The sequence below is a fragment of the Globicephala melas genome, chromosome 15 (genome assembly GCF_963455315.2).
Source record: "Globicephala melas chromosome 15, mGloMel1.2, whole genome shotgun sequence".
Taxonomy (NCBI): Eukaryota; Metazoa; Chordata; class Mammalia; order Artiodactyla; family Delphinidae; genus Globicephala; species Globicephala melas.
In genome coordinates, this window is record NC_083328.1 from 46,209,871 (window position 1) to 46,224,556 (window position 14,686).

A 14,686-nucleotide genomic window follows, 5' to 3' on the forward strand; every position below is an offset into this window, starting at 1 on the left:
TTGGTGGATTTGTTTTTTGGTTTGGTGGCTCTCTTCTTTTTTCTTTCTTTTTTAAAAATTACTCATAATTTTTTTTTTATTTTTAATAATCTTTTTCTATTTTTTATTTTAATAACTTTATGTTATTTTATTTTCTTCTTTCTTTCTTTTCTCCCTTTTCTTCTGAGCTGTGTGGCTCACAGGGTCTTGGTGCTCTGGGCAGGTGTCACGCCTGTGCCTCTGAGGTGGGAGAGCCAAGTTCAGGACATTGGTCCACCAGAGACCTCCCAGCTCCACATAACATCAAATGGCAAAAGCTCCCCTAGAGATCTCCATCGACACAGCTACATTCAATGACCAATAAGCTAGTGCTGGACACCCTGTGCCAAACAACCAGAAAGACAGGGACACAACCTCACCCAAGAGCAGAGAGGCAGCCTAAAATCATAATGTCACAGACACCCCAAAACACACCACTGGATGCAGTCCTACCCACTAGAAAGACAAGATCCAGCCTCATCCACTAAAACACAGGCACCAGTCGCTTCTACCAGGAAGCCTACAAAGCCCACTGAGCCAACCTTAGCCACTGGGGGCAGACACTGAAAACAACAGGAACTATGAATCTGCAGCCTACAAAAAGGAGACCCCAAACACAGAAAGTTAAGCAAAATGAGAAGACAGAGAAACACACAGCAGATGAAGGAGCAAGGCAAAAACCCACCAGACCAAACAAATGAAGAGGAAATAAGCAGTATACATGAAAAAGAATTCAGAGTAATGATAGTAAAGATGATCCAAAATCTTGGAAATAGAATGGACAGAATACAAGAAACCTTTAACAAGGACCGAGAAGAACTAAAGAGCAAACAAACAATGATGAATAACACAATAAATGAAGTTAAAAATTCTCTAGAAGGAATCAATAGCAGAATAACTGAGGCACAAAAACGGATAAGTGACCTGGAAGATAAAAGAGTGGAAATAACTACTGCAGAGCAGAATAAAGAAAAAAGAATGAAAAGAATTGAGGACAGTCTCAGAGACCACTGGGACAACTTTAAACACACCAATATTCGAATTATAGGGGTCCCAGAAGAAGAAGAGGAAAAGAAAGGGACTGAGAAAATATTTGAAGAGATTATAGTTGAAAACTTCCCTAATATGGGAAAGGAAATAGTCAATCAAGTCCAGGAAGCACAGAGAGTCCCATACAGGATAAATCCAATGAGAAACACTCTGAGACACATAATCAAACTATCAAAAATTAAATACAAAGAAAAAATATTAAAAGCAGCAAGGGAAAAGCAACAAATAACATACAAGGGAATCCCCATAGGTTAACACCCAATCTTTCAGCAGAAAGTCTGCAAGCCAGAAGGGAGGGGCAGGACATATTTAAAGTGATGAAAGGGAAAAACCTACAACCAAGATTACTCCACCCAGTAAGGGTCTCATTCAGATGTGATGGAGAAATTAAAACCTTTACAGACAAGCAAAAGCTAAGAGAATTCAGCACCACCAAACCAGCTTTACAACAAATGCTAAAGGAACTCCGCTAGGCAGGAAAAACAAGAGACGGAAAAGAACTACAATAACAAACCCCCCAAAATTAAGAAAATGGTAATAGGAACATACATGTCGGTAACTACCTTAAATGTGAATGGATTAAATGCTTAAACCAAAAGACAGAGACTGGCTGAATGGATACAAAAACAAGACCCATATATATGCTGTCTACAAGAGACCCACTTCAGACCTAGGGACAAATGCAAACTGGAAAGTGAGGGGATGAAAAAAGATATTCCATGCAAATGGAAATCAAAAGAAAGCTAGAGTAGCAATTCTCATATCAGATAAAATAGACTTTAAAATAAAGACTATTACAAGAGACAAAGAAGGACACTACATACTGATCAAGGGATCAATCCAAGAAGAAGATATAACAATTGTAAATATTTATGCACCCAACATAGGAGCATCTCAATACATAAAGCAGATGCTAACAGCCATAAAAGGGGAAATCAAGAGTAACACAATCACAGTAGAGGACTTTTAACACCCAACTTTCAACAATGGACAGATCATCCAAAATGAAAATAAATAAGGAAACACAAGCTTTAAATGATACATTAAACAAGATGAACTTAATAGACAATACATAGAACATTCCATCAAAAACAACAGAATACACTTTCTCCTCAAGTGCTCATGGAACATTCTCCAGGATAAATCATACCTTGGGTCACAAATCAAGCCTTGGTAAACTTAAGAAAATTGAAACTGTATCAAGTATCTTTTCCGACCACACTATGTGACTAGATATCAAATACAGGAAAAAAATTTGTAAAAAATACAAATACATGGAGGCTAAACAATACACTACTAAATAACCAACAGATCACTGAAGAAATCAAAGAGGAAATCAAAAAATACCTAGACACAAATGAAAATGAAAACACCACAAACCAAAACCTATGGATGCAGCAAAAGCAGTTCTAAGGGAAGTTTATAGCAATACAATCCTACCTCAAGAAACAAGAAACATCTCAAATACACAACCTAACCTTACACCTAAAGCAAATAGAGAAAGAACAAAAAAAAACCCCAAACATAGCAGAAGGAAAGAAATCATAAAGATCAGATCAGATGTAAATGAAAAAGAAATGAAGGAAATGACAGCAAAGATCAATAAAACTAAAAGCTGGTTTTTGAGAAGATAAACAAAATGGATAAACCATTAGCCAGACTCATCAAGAAAAAAAGGGAGAAGACTCAAATCAATAGAATTAGAAATGAAAAAGGAGAAGTTACAACTGACACTGCAGAAATACAAAGGATCATGAGAGATTATTACAAGCAACTATATGCCAATAAAATAGACAACCTGGAAGAAATGTACAAATTCTTACAAAAATACAACCTTCCAAGACTGAAGCTGGAAAAAATAGAAAATATAAACAGACCAATCACAAGCACTGAAATTGAGACTGTGATTAAAAATCTTCCAACAAACAAAAGCCCAGACCAGATAGCTTCACGGGCGAATTCTACCAAATATTTACAGAAGAGCTAACACCTTTCCTTCTCAAATTTTCCAAAATATATCAGAGGGAAGAACACTCCCAAACTCCTTCTATAAGGCCACCATCATCCTCATTCAAAATCCAGACAAAGATGTCACAAAGAAAGAAAACTACAGGTCAATATCACTGATGAAACTACAGGCCAATATTAGTGATAGATGGAAAAATGCTCAACATAATACTAGCAAACATAATCCAACAGCACATTTAAAGGATCATACACCATGATCAAGTGGGGTTTATCCAGGAAATGCAAGGATTCTTCAATATATGCAAATCAATCAATGTGATACACCATATTAACAAACTGATGGAGAAAAACCATATGATCATCTCAACTGATGCAGAAAAAGCTTTTTACAAAATTCAACACCCATTTATGAAAAAAACCCTCCAGAAAGTAGGCACAGAGGGAACTTACCTCAACATAATAAAGGCCATATATGATAAACCCACAGCCAACATTGTTCTCAATGGTGAAAAACTGAAATCTTTTCCACTAAGATCAGGAAAAAGACAAGGCTGTCCACTCTCACCACTATTATTCAACATAGTTTTGGAAGTTCTAGCCACAGCAATCAGAGAAAAAAAAGAAAAAAAAGGAATGCAAATTGGAAAAGAAGAAGTTAAGCTGTCACTGTCTGCAGATGACATGATACTGTACACAGAGAATCCTAAAGATGCTACCAGAAAACTACTAGAGCTACCTAAGGAGACAAAAGACCTGTATGCAGAAAAGCAGAAGACACTGATGAAAGAAGTTAAAGATGATACAAACAGATGGAGAGATATACCACGTTCTTGGATTGGAGGAATCAACACTGTGAAAATGACTCTACTACCCAAAGCAATCTACAGATTCAATGCAATCCCTATCAAACTACCAATTGCATTTTTCACAGAACTAGAACAAAAAAAATCACAATTTGTACGGAAACACAAAAGACCCCGGATAGCCAAAGCAGTCTTGAGAAAGAAAAACAAAGCTGGAGGAATCAGATTTCCTGACTTCAGACTATACTACAAAGCTACAGTAATCAAGACATTATGGTACTGGCTGAAAAACAGAAATATAGATTAATGGAACAAGATAGAAAGCCCAGAGATAAACCCACACACATATGGTCACCTTATGTTTGATAAAGGAGGCCAGAATATACAATGGAGAAAAGACAGCCCCTTCAATAAGTGGTGCTGGGAAAACTGGACAGCTACCTGGAAAAGAATGAATTTAGAACACTCCCTAACAACATACACAAAAATAAACTCAAAATGGATTAGATACCTAAATGTAAGACCAGACACTATAAAACTCTTAGAGGAAAACATAGGCAGAACACTCTGTGACATAAATCACAGCAACATCCTTTTTGACCCACTTGCTAGAGAAATGGAAATAAAAATAAACAAATGGGACCTAATGAAACTTCAAAGCTTTTGCACAGCAAAGGAAACCATAAGCAAGACAGAAGGACAGCCTTCAGAATGGGAGAAAATACTTGCAAATGAAGCAACTGACAAAGGATTAATTTCCAAACGTTACAAGAAGCTCATGCAGCTCCATACCAAAAAAAAAAAAAAAAAAAACCAGACAACAGAATCCAAAAATGGGCAGAAGGCCTAAACAGACATTTCTCCAAAGAGGATATACAGATTGCCAACAAACACATGAAGGGATGCTCAACATCACTAATCATTAGAGAAATGCAGATCAAAGCTACAATGAGGTATCCTCTCACACCAGTCAGAATGGCCATCATGAAAAAATGCAGAAACAATAAATGCTGGAGAGGGTGTGGAGAAAAGGGAACCCTCTTGCATTGTTGGTGGGAATGTGAATTGATACGGCCACTGTGGAGAACAGTATGGAGGTTCCTGAAAAAACTAAAAATAGAACTAGGACTACCATATGACCCAGCAGTCCCACTACTGGGCATATACCCTGAGAAAACCATAATTCAAAAAGAGTCATGTACCACAATGTTCACTCCAGCACTACTTACAATAGCCAGGACATGGAAGCAACCTAAATGCCCACCGACAGATGAATGGATAAAGAAGATGTGGTACATATATACAATGGAATATTACTCAGCCATAAAAAGGAATGAAATTGGGTCATCTGTAGAGACAGGGATGGATCTAGAGACTGTCATACAGACTGAAGTAAGTCAGAAAGAGGAAAGCAAATATCGTATATTAACGCATATTTGTGGAACCTAGAATAAAAAATGGTTCTGAAGAACCTAGAGGCAGGAGAGAAATAAAGATTCAGATGTAGAGAATGGACATGAGGACGTGGGGAGGGGGAAGGGTAAGCTGGAACGAAGTGAGAGAGTGGCATGGACATATATACACTACCAAATGTAAAACAGATAGCTAGTGGGAAGCAGCTTCATAGCACAGGGAGATCAGCTCGGTGCTTTGTGACCACCTAGAGGTGTGGGGTAGGGAGAGTGGGAGGGAAATGCAAGAGGGAGGAGATATGGGGACATATTTATATGTATAGTTGAGTCACTTTGTTATAAAGCAGAAAGTAACACACTGTTGTAAAGCAATTATACTCCAATAAAGATGTTAAAAAAACAAAAAATCACAGAGCAAAGGCACGAGCCCTGAGTGGGACTCAAGAACCCTGTCTTCTTACTGGACCTTTGCACTTTATAAGCTGTGTGACCTTGAAGAAGTCATTAAATCTCCCTAAGTCACATTTCCCTCAGTGATTAAAGTAATAATAATAATAATAAATAACACTGATCTCATTTGAGCATTGTGGCCGAGACAGTGCTATGTATTTACCACACCATTTCCTCTTCCTGGGAACGCTGGAAGACTCCATTCTTCCCAGACTTCCTTGTAGTTCGGTTGGGGGTCACTTGCCTGAATTCTGACCCATGGAACGTGGGCAGAAGTGACATAAGCCATTCACGAACTGCTCTGTAAATACATCCCACAAGATCCACCAGCTGTCTCTTCCTGTTTTGTGACTGGAGCCACATACCACATAGAGTAGTTACAAGATAGAGAAGCAACCTGAGACCCTGTGTCACCACCTGTAGGAGAGCCTGAGTAGAACAGCCACCAATATACTCGACATTGATGTGAGCAAGAAATTAACCTTTTTGTTTTAACCACTAAGATTTTTAGGTTTGTTACCATAGCATAATGTAGCCTACCCTGACTAAGAAAAGGACTAAATGAGAAAATTAAATTTACTTGTTTTATATCTAAATGTGCTATACTGCTATGCAGGTTAGTACTGGGAGCAATGATGGAGAGCTTGTAAAAATTAATAGAACTTCTAAGGTTTTTTGACATTATACCATTACCTAGATTATACAAAGGCTTCCTGAAAGACAGAATCCAGTCACTATAGACCAACCACATTCTTACTTAAATATTAGTATATTTATTTGCCCTTAACATATCTGGGACATATATACATAGATGATCCATTTTACCAAGTATTTTAACTGATATGACTAGGTAGTTGAAGCCCTATCACTTATACTCACTACAATGACACTAAGTGACACTAAGTTCCTAAAGAGAGTGACCTCTGGCCCAAAGATGAAAATCCACACCTATGTGAAATGATTCTCTCACTTTAAAATTAAAACTGAGTGGGTGGGCTTCCCTGGTGGCGCAGTGGTTGAGAGTCCGCCTGCAGATGCAGCGGACACGGGTTCGTGCCCCAGTCTGGGAAGATCCCACATGCCACAGAGTGGCTGGGCCCGTGAGCCATGGCCGCTGAGCCTGCGCATCCGGAGCCTGTGCTCCGCAACGGGAGAGGCCACAGCAGTGAGAGGCCCGCGTACCGCAAAAAACAAACAAACAAACAAACAAAAAACTGAGTGGGTGATTGTGACCATTTTTAAAATCTCCTCTTAGGAGATCTCTTGTCTTGATCATGAGCACTCCAAAAAAAAAGAGCAAAACGCTAAGATTATAGATAATACAACTTTGTATAGACTGATTTTTGCCTAAATTTCAAGTGCAACGTATACAGAACTGGGGGGAAGCCCTCCTGAGAACCTGAAAAAATGGTACTTAAGATACTATTATTATTTTTTTATGTGGTCCCAAATTTTCTTGATCAAATTGTTTAGTCAATCAAAGAATTATTTCCTTTAGAGGTTTTTGAAGGTATATTAATTCAAGTCAATAAAAGGAATCATTGATCAAATCCAAGAGGACTGCATCAGTTCTAGGCTCCTTATTAGATGATTATTAGCTGTTGCTGTACAAATATCACTGACAGGATTAATAAGATTTGTCACAGAATCAAAAGGCCAAAAATCAGTTCAGAGAAGGCTAAAAATATTCCTTAAATTTAAGTTTTAAATGCAGCTTTCCAAAAATCAGACATGTATTTTAGAGCAATCTTGACATCTCCAGAAGTGCATAAATGAATTAAACCTGTCAATGACCTACTTTAATGAAAGAAATTACATCCATCTTAAATACTTATAATTTATCTTTATGATGATATTGAGCTGCTAATTTTAGAATTCAGAAATGAGAAATTATGGCAAATAACTGCATTTAGCAAAATCAACCACCTACAGGACAGTCAAGTATATACTTCAGGTAAACAGAACATTGAGTTTGCCATTCCTGAACGTCTTACCATTGCTAAAAATGTACACTGTATCTACACACAGGTTGAAGGAACCACAAGGAAATACAGGCCAACTCACTAGCGTTAATTCTATACACACCAACCATGTATACATATATTGAAACAAAGCAGCTTGACAAGGGTACCTGAACAGCAGCCTACCTTCCCCAAAATGGCAGGGACTGCTCATTGCCTGCCAAACCTCCACCCTCCCCTTCTTCCTTAAAAAACAGAGCACTGCTTTTTTTTGATGGGCACATTTCTTCCTGGCATAAAACTATATTATCCATGAATGAACATTTGATCAATTCAAGGATATGAGACATCAGATAAAGCTGCTTAAAGAAAACTGGCTTGTCTTTTAGGGGCCACCTTTTTGATTTTTTGCCTCTCTTACTCCTCCTGACACCCATATTTTTGATGCCCAGAGTCCAGCAGCCTCTGTGGACCCTGAGTTCCACACAGTAGGAAGAGCAGAAAAGCCAGAGCTTGAGCACTTGATGACAGGATAGGATTACTGCACAGCCACTCTAGTCTACATCTAAGCTGCTTTCACAGGGGACAGAAACATTTTTCTATCTCCTTTAAGTCACTATTATTTGGGGGGTTTCTGTTATGGGCAGCTAAAGTGATTTTAACTTATATAATTAGTCAATTCAGTTTTTTTTTAAATAGCCAAGAACCATAAATTAAGTATCTAGCTAATTTGTCTGCTGTTTTAAATTGATAGATTTGTATATGTAGACTCAATTTTAACTTTTTATCCTACTTAACAGTACTAGTCAAATTTGTTAAAATACTAATATGTCATGTAAGAAAATCATCACTATGAATGACTTATTTTAATGTTTCCTTCATATATTATAAGAAACCTAGAGATAAAAATTTATTGGGAATCCAGTACATTCCTAAGGAATATTTCTCTTCTAGTTCCCAAAGAATACCAAAAAGAAGAAGAAGAAGAAGAAAAAGAAGAACAATGAGAACCCCTGTATATTTATATTTTCTAAAGTAATTTGGGGAAGAAGAAAAATACTCTGCTATAGAATGTGCATTGACATGTGGTAATATGAAGAGCACTTTCTAGTTTAAACTATTTTCTATCATTTCTATTTCCAACATTCTGTTTTTAAAAATCTATTGATTCTTATATGGGAACAATGGTTAAAATTTTAAGTTTCAAATAAAATTTAAGCTGAAACCTCCTGATGATGATTTATAAAGGATAACATTTCTTAAAAGTTGGGGATCAAGTAAACAAGTTCTAACTTGTTTGTTGAAAACCTAAAGCTCTGTATATACAATCATATCTATTTCAACCACATACATGAAAAGAGGGAGCAAGAGGAAGAGGGAGAGAGAAAACAAACCTATTTATGTCCATCTGGGTCCTAAATGAAAAGGACCCCATTCTACTGTATACTTTTTTCCTCCCCTACTATGTAGTATAGACTGGGGCTAGGTAAGCTTTCATCTTTCAACCTAGAAATAAAAATAATAAATAGTTCCAAGATTTTAGTATCAAAAAAGAATTCCTAGTACAGAAATCTCTCTCTTCCTCATCTCACTTTGATCTCTTTCTCTCTCTCCTCTGAAAAGGAAGAAAGAAAAAGCAAAATGCCACTACCAATTTATTTCTTTATTTTTCACAGTAAGTCACTGATATGTTAAGCTCTCAGGCTACAAAGTCATAATGATTTTAGTCATTATTATGGAAAAAAAAAAGATAAAAACCGCAAGTCTCCAGATGTATTGTTTTAAAATTCATATTAAAAGTGACTCATGCAGCCACTATTGAAAACAGTATGGTGGTTCCTCAAAAATCTAAAAATAGAGTTGCCATATGATCCAGCAATTCAACTCCTGGGCACATATCTGGACAAAACTATAATTCAAAAAGATACATGCACCCCTATGTTCATAGCAGCACTATTCACAATAACCAAGACATGGATACAACCTAAATGTCCACCAACAGATGAATGGGTAAGGAAGATGTGGTATATATACACAATGGAATATTACTCAGCCATAAAAAAGAATGAAATAATGCCATTCACAGCAACATGGATGGACCCAGAGATAAGCATACTAACTGGAGTAAGTCAGAAAGAGAAAGACAAATACCATATGATATCACTTATATGTGGAATCTAAAATATGACACAAATAAACTTATCTATAAAACAGAAACACACTCAAAGATATAGAGAACAGCCTTGTGGTTGCCAAGGTGGAAGGGGTGTGAGGGAGGGATGGACTGGGAGTTTGGGCTTAGCAGATGCAAACTAGTATATATAGAATTGATAAACAACAAGGTCCTACTGTGTAGCACAGGGAACTATATTTGATATCCTGTGATAATCTATAATGGAAAAGAATATGAAGAAGAATGTATATATATTTATATATGTGTAGAACTGAATCACTTTGCTGCACAGCAGAAATTAACACAACATTGCAAATCAACTATACTTAAAAAGTGACTATCATCTACTATATGTGTGTTCACCTCAATAGCTTATTGCTGCTATAGTTTATGCCAAAGATAGAAATATAAAGCTTGATGAGAACAACAACAGTATTCTGCATATTTTGAAGTCAGTTAAAATAACGTTTAGGCAAACCCAAGATATTTCTATTATAAATTTTCTAAGATTATAATTTGCGTGGTTGATGACTACAGCAAAATTAATTTTCTTTAAAGTATCACAGAACTTACTAAACATCTTATGGTTGGTGTAGTAATAAAATATATTTTAAGTGATGTTCAGGACTTACCACCTCCACCTCCAAGAAGACTGGTATTTGCTGTTCAAAAGAAAACAAAATAAAAGACATTAAATAATATATAAAAATATAATATGCCAGAGTAGTTCAGGAAAAGTTGGTAATGATCATGCTGTACATACACACACACACTCACACACACACACACACACACACACACATATATATATTACAATATGTACTTGCATATAAAGACAGACTTTATTACTGTTTTATTATGGTATGAAAATGGAAATATTTCACTATTTTTCTCTTTTTTCTCTTCAAATGAATATTTTTACAATGTGCTTCCTTCTAATAAAATGAAGTACATATGTGATCCTTTTTGTTCCATTCTGTATCTAAACTAATCTTTTGGTTTCTCCATTTTATCAACTAGAGATAGAACAATGTTTTTTAGGCAATTTCAACAATTTCAAAGAACAATGTAACAAGAAAGTATAATGATAATTTTAATTAAATTAAACACCATCAAATAAAGCTATCTCAAGACACTCTACAATAAGAATGAACTCAAATAGTGACAGATTTATTCATTTTTACATTAATTTTTTTGTTTGAGGGAAAGAAATAAATTTTAAATATTTTTGTAAAACAATGATGTGTCATTTCTTACCCATTTATCCATTAACCTAGCACATATAATTATGAAGTCAAATAATAAGCAAAATATAAGACTATTCCATTTAGATTTTTTTAAGAGGTCAGATTTTCAGAAGGTTCCACTGCAGTTTTCTGCTGAAGTATTAAGCAACTTTATGCCTATGTTTATCTAGTCTCTACAAAAGCCAGAAAACAGAAGTCCTGCAGCAACATAAAAAAAGTATGTGGTAATCAAAGCCCCTTTCTTTGTGGAGAAACCTGAGCTACCAAAAGATTAAAGAAATCACTTAAGAAAGAGGAGTAGGAATCTTTAACTTGAATTTTCCTGTGATGTCCACAAACCACGCACTGCCATAATAAGAGAAGCAAATATCAGAGTGTTAATGATTCTATCAATAAATAATGGAGCATTTTAAGAATAAATGCCTATATTCATATGTGATGGTTTGCTAATTATTGAAACACTAAAGAGAACATGATGAAAGTGCGTGGAGAACAAATGCCTTTGAAGGTTTTCTCAATATGTCAATCTTAGAGCATCACATCTTGTCTCATATGATCTTTCAAGTACAGGGCCATCTAATTGCTGGTTATGCCTTCCCCGCAATGCTCTCATCACAAATATGGACTGCGTAGCAATGCCATTAGTCAACCATAAACAAAATTCGCTTCAGATATTACATTTTATTTACTTTTTTAACTTTTTTTTTTTTTTCTTTATTTGGGTCGCACCACATGGCATGTGGGATTTTAGTTCCCTGACCATGGATCAAACCTGTGCCTCCTGTAGTGGAAGCGTGCAGTGTTAACCACTAGACCGCCAGGGAAGTCCCACTTCAGATATTATAAAGTCATCTGCCACCCTGTCACCTCAGGTCCCCCAAATCCTTCTGACTTCACAGTGAAAATGTGTAGTATTTACATAGATCGTATCCAGGACTTAATGCCCTGCCCCAAATCAAACTTTGTAACTGCTGAAGTGGTAACTTGCTGAAGGGGAATGAGGAAAGATGTTATGAATTCTATCTTGGTTCCATACCCTTTAGTGGATGGGAGAAATTTCATGATGTCTCTTGGCAAACCCAAACATTTTCTTAAAAATCTTAGCTACATGCATTTATAAAACTGCATGGCATTTCACACTCCTGCCGATTTTTTATTTTTATATTTGACTGAGAACTCCTTCCCTGTCTCTAGGTTTTCCAGATCCCAGAAACTCCATCTGTTGTCCTCCAATTTATACATATTCATTCATAAAGAAAAATGTATTTCCAACAACAAACAACAACAGCAATAAACAGTAGCTTTACATGCAAATTATCGTGCCCAGAATCACAATAACACAATATAACCTATTTTCACCCAATGCTTTGCTCAGTAAAGGTGGAGGCTGCCTCTTTTGAGAGCACAGCACAAGACCCATCTGTTTAACCAGGCCCTCATCCAATAGAGGTGGGTGGATGTGTGGGAGCAGGTGTAGGAACTGGAACTCCAGTCCTGGAGAACCATCAAGTCAGTTTATGTCAGATGTGTGCTCGCGTCTAGGTGAGCATGTCTGGCCACATTTTAACATCTACATAGAAGTATTTTATAAAATTGTGGCATTTACATAGGGCACAATCACTTTTAAGATAATTTCATGTGCATTACCAGTCATGTAATAGAATCTTAATCTAAGCTGCTTAAATATATTCAAAGCAATTCTAATAACTGTAATCCTGATAATGATTTTTCTAAAGAACCCATCAAATTTAAGTCTATTTTATCAATTTCTGTTCTCTAAAAATTAAAAAATAAAATGTCTACATTATTAGGAAAAATATCAAGACAATTTTCATCAGTAAAAGTGACAAAAATATTGGCAAATAAAAGTGAAACTTTATTATGATTTCTAATATTATTCTACCTTCACAAAGCACCTTATGTATAATATAACTGATTGTCAACATTTATTGGCCAGGTGGATTAATATTATTTCTTCCATTTTACAAAAGTGAAAATGACTTTTGTGTTTCTAAAATTAGTAGTCATTTAATTTTTACTTAATTATTTCTAATAAATCGAGGTATATCCTAATTAGAGACGAAGCCCCTAAAGATAAAGTCTGAGTTTAATAATTTGGCCTGCATTTAATAAGTTCTCAATACATGTTTTCCAACAGTGAGATAACTGGCAGGATTAATCCCATTTCTTTATTGACGTAGAAGAGGTTTTTGTTTACTGAAGTGTGTGGAAAGAGCAAATTTTGGTCCTTTTCTTCCTGTAAGATCAAGGTCTGTTAAAGAAACTCTTAAAAGTTTATTTGGAAATAGTGATTAAAATTGTATGAAATACGTTTATATAGTTATGTCCCTCCCTAGGTCCCCTGCTAGAGGGAATTTTGGATATGCCTCTTGTTATTCCTAGAGTTACATATGGAAGGTAAAGGAGAAAGGAACAAAGAAAACTTAAAGTTGATAAGCATGATGCTACTGCTTCTAGATTGAGATTTAAAAATCCCTTCTCTGAGCATGCTTACTAATCAACACTATTTTCCTTTTTTTTTTTTATTTTTAATTTTTTATTAGATTTAGGCTCACTTTTCCACTCCCTGTCAAGAATACTTCATAGACAGTGCCATATACATATATATATTTTTCGTAGTAGCATGGCTAATTGCTACTATTTTTTTTTCTTATACAGCAGGTTGTTATTAGTTATCCACTTTATACATATTAGTGTATATATGTCAATCCCAATCTCTCAATTCATCACACCACCACACCTGACCCCTCCACTTTCCCCCATTGGTGACCATACGTTTCTTCTCTACATCTGTGTCTCTATTTCTGCCCTGGAAACCGGTTCATCTGTAGCATTTTTCTAGGTTCCACATATATGCGTTAATATACGAAAAATGTTTTTCTCCTTCTGACTTACTTCACTCTGTATAACAGTCTCTAGATCCATCCACATCTCTACAAATGACTCAATTTCATTCCTTTTTATGGCTAATATTCCATTGTATATATGTACCACATCTTCTTTATCCATTCATCTGTCGATGGACATTTAGGTTGCTTCCATGACCTGGCTATTGTAAATAGTGCTGCAATGAACAGTGGGGTGCATGTGTCTTTTTGAATTATGTTTTTCTCTGGGTATATGCCCAGTAGTGGGATTGCTGGGTCATATGGAAATTCTATTTTTAGTTTTTTAAAGAACCTCCATACTGTTCTCCATAGTGGCTGTATGAATTTACATTCCCACCAACAGTGCAAGAGGGTTCCCTTTTCTCCATATCCTCTCCAGCGTTCGTTGTTAGTAGATTTTCTGATGATGCCCATTCTAACTGTTGTGGGGTGATACCTCATTGTAGTTTTGATTTGTATTTCTCTAATAATTTGTGAGGTTGAGCAGCCTTTCATGTGCTTCTTGGCCATCTGTATGTCTTCTTTGGAGAAATGTCTATTTAGGTCTTCTGCCCATTTTTCGATTGGGTTGATTGCTTTTTTAATATTGAGCTGCATGAGATGTTTATAAATTTTGGAGATTAATCCTTTGTTCATTGATTTGTTTGCAATTATTTTCCCATTCTGAGGGTTGTCTTCTTCTCTTGCTTGTAGTT

General features: G+C 35.9%; 1 protein-coding gene across 4 annotated transcripts in view; it reads right to left on the bottom strand.

Annotated features, from left to right (window-relative positions):
- Nucleotides 1–14,686, bottom strand: part of MACROD2 (mono-ADP ribosylhydrolase 2) — a 1,989,159-nt gene that overhangs the window by 1,524,277 nt on the left and 450,196 nt on the right. For all 4 annotated transcript variants that reach the window (XM_060284443.1, XM_060284445.2, XM_030872537.2 and 1 more), the window contains exon 4: nucleotides 10,468–10,497. In XM_060284443.1, the coding sequence (XP_060140426.1) occupies nucleotides 10,468–10,497 (30 nt within the window). The remainder of the gene's footprint in view (nucleotides 1–10,467; nucleotides 10,498–14,686) is intronic.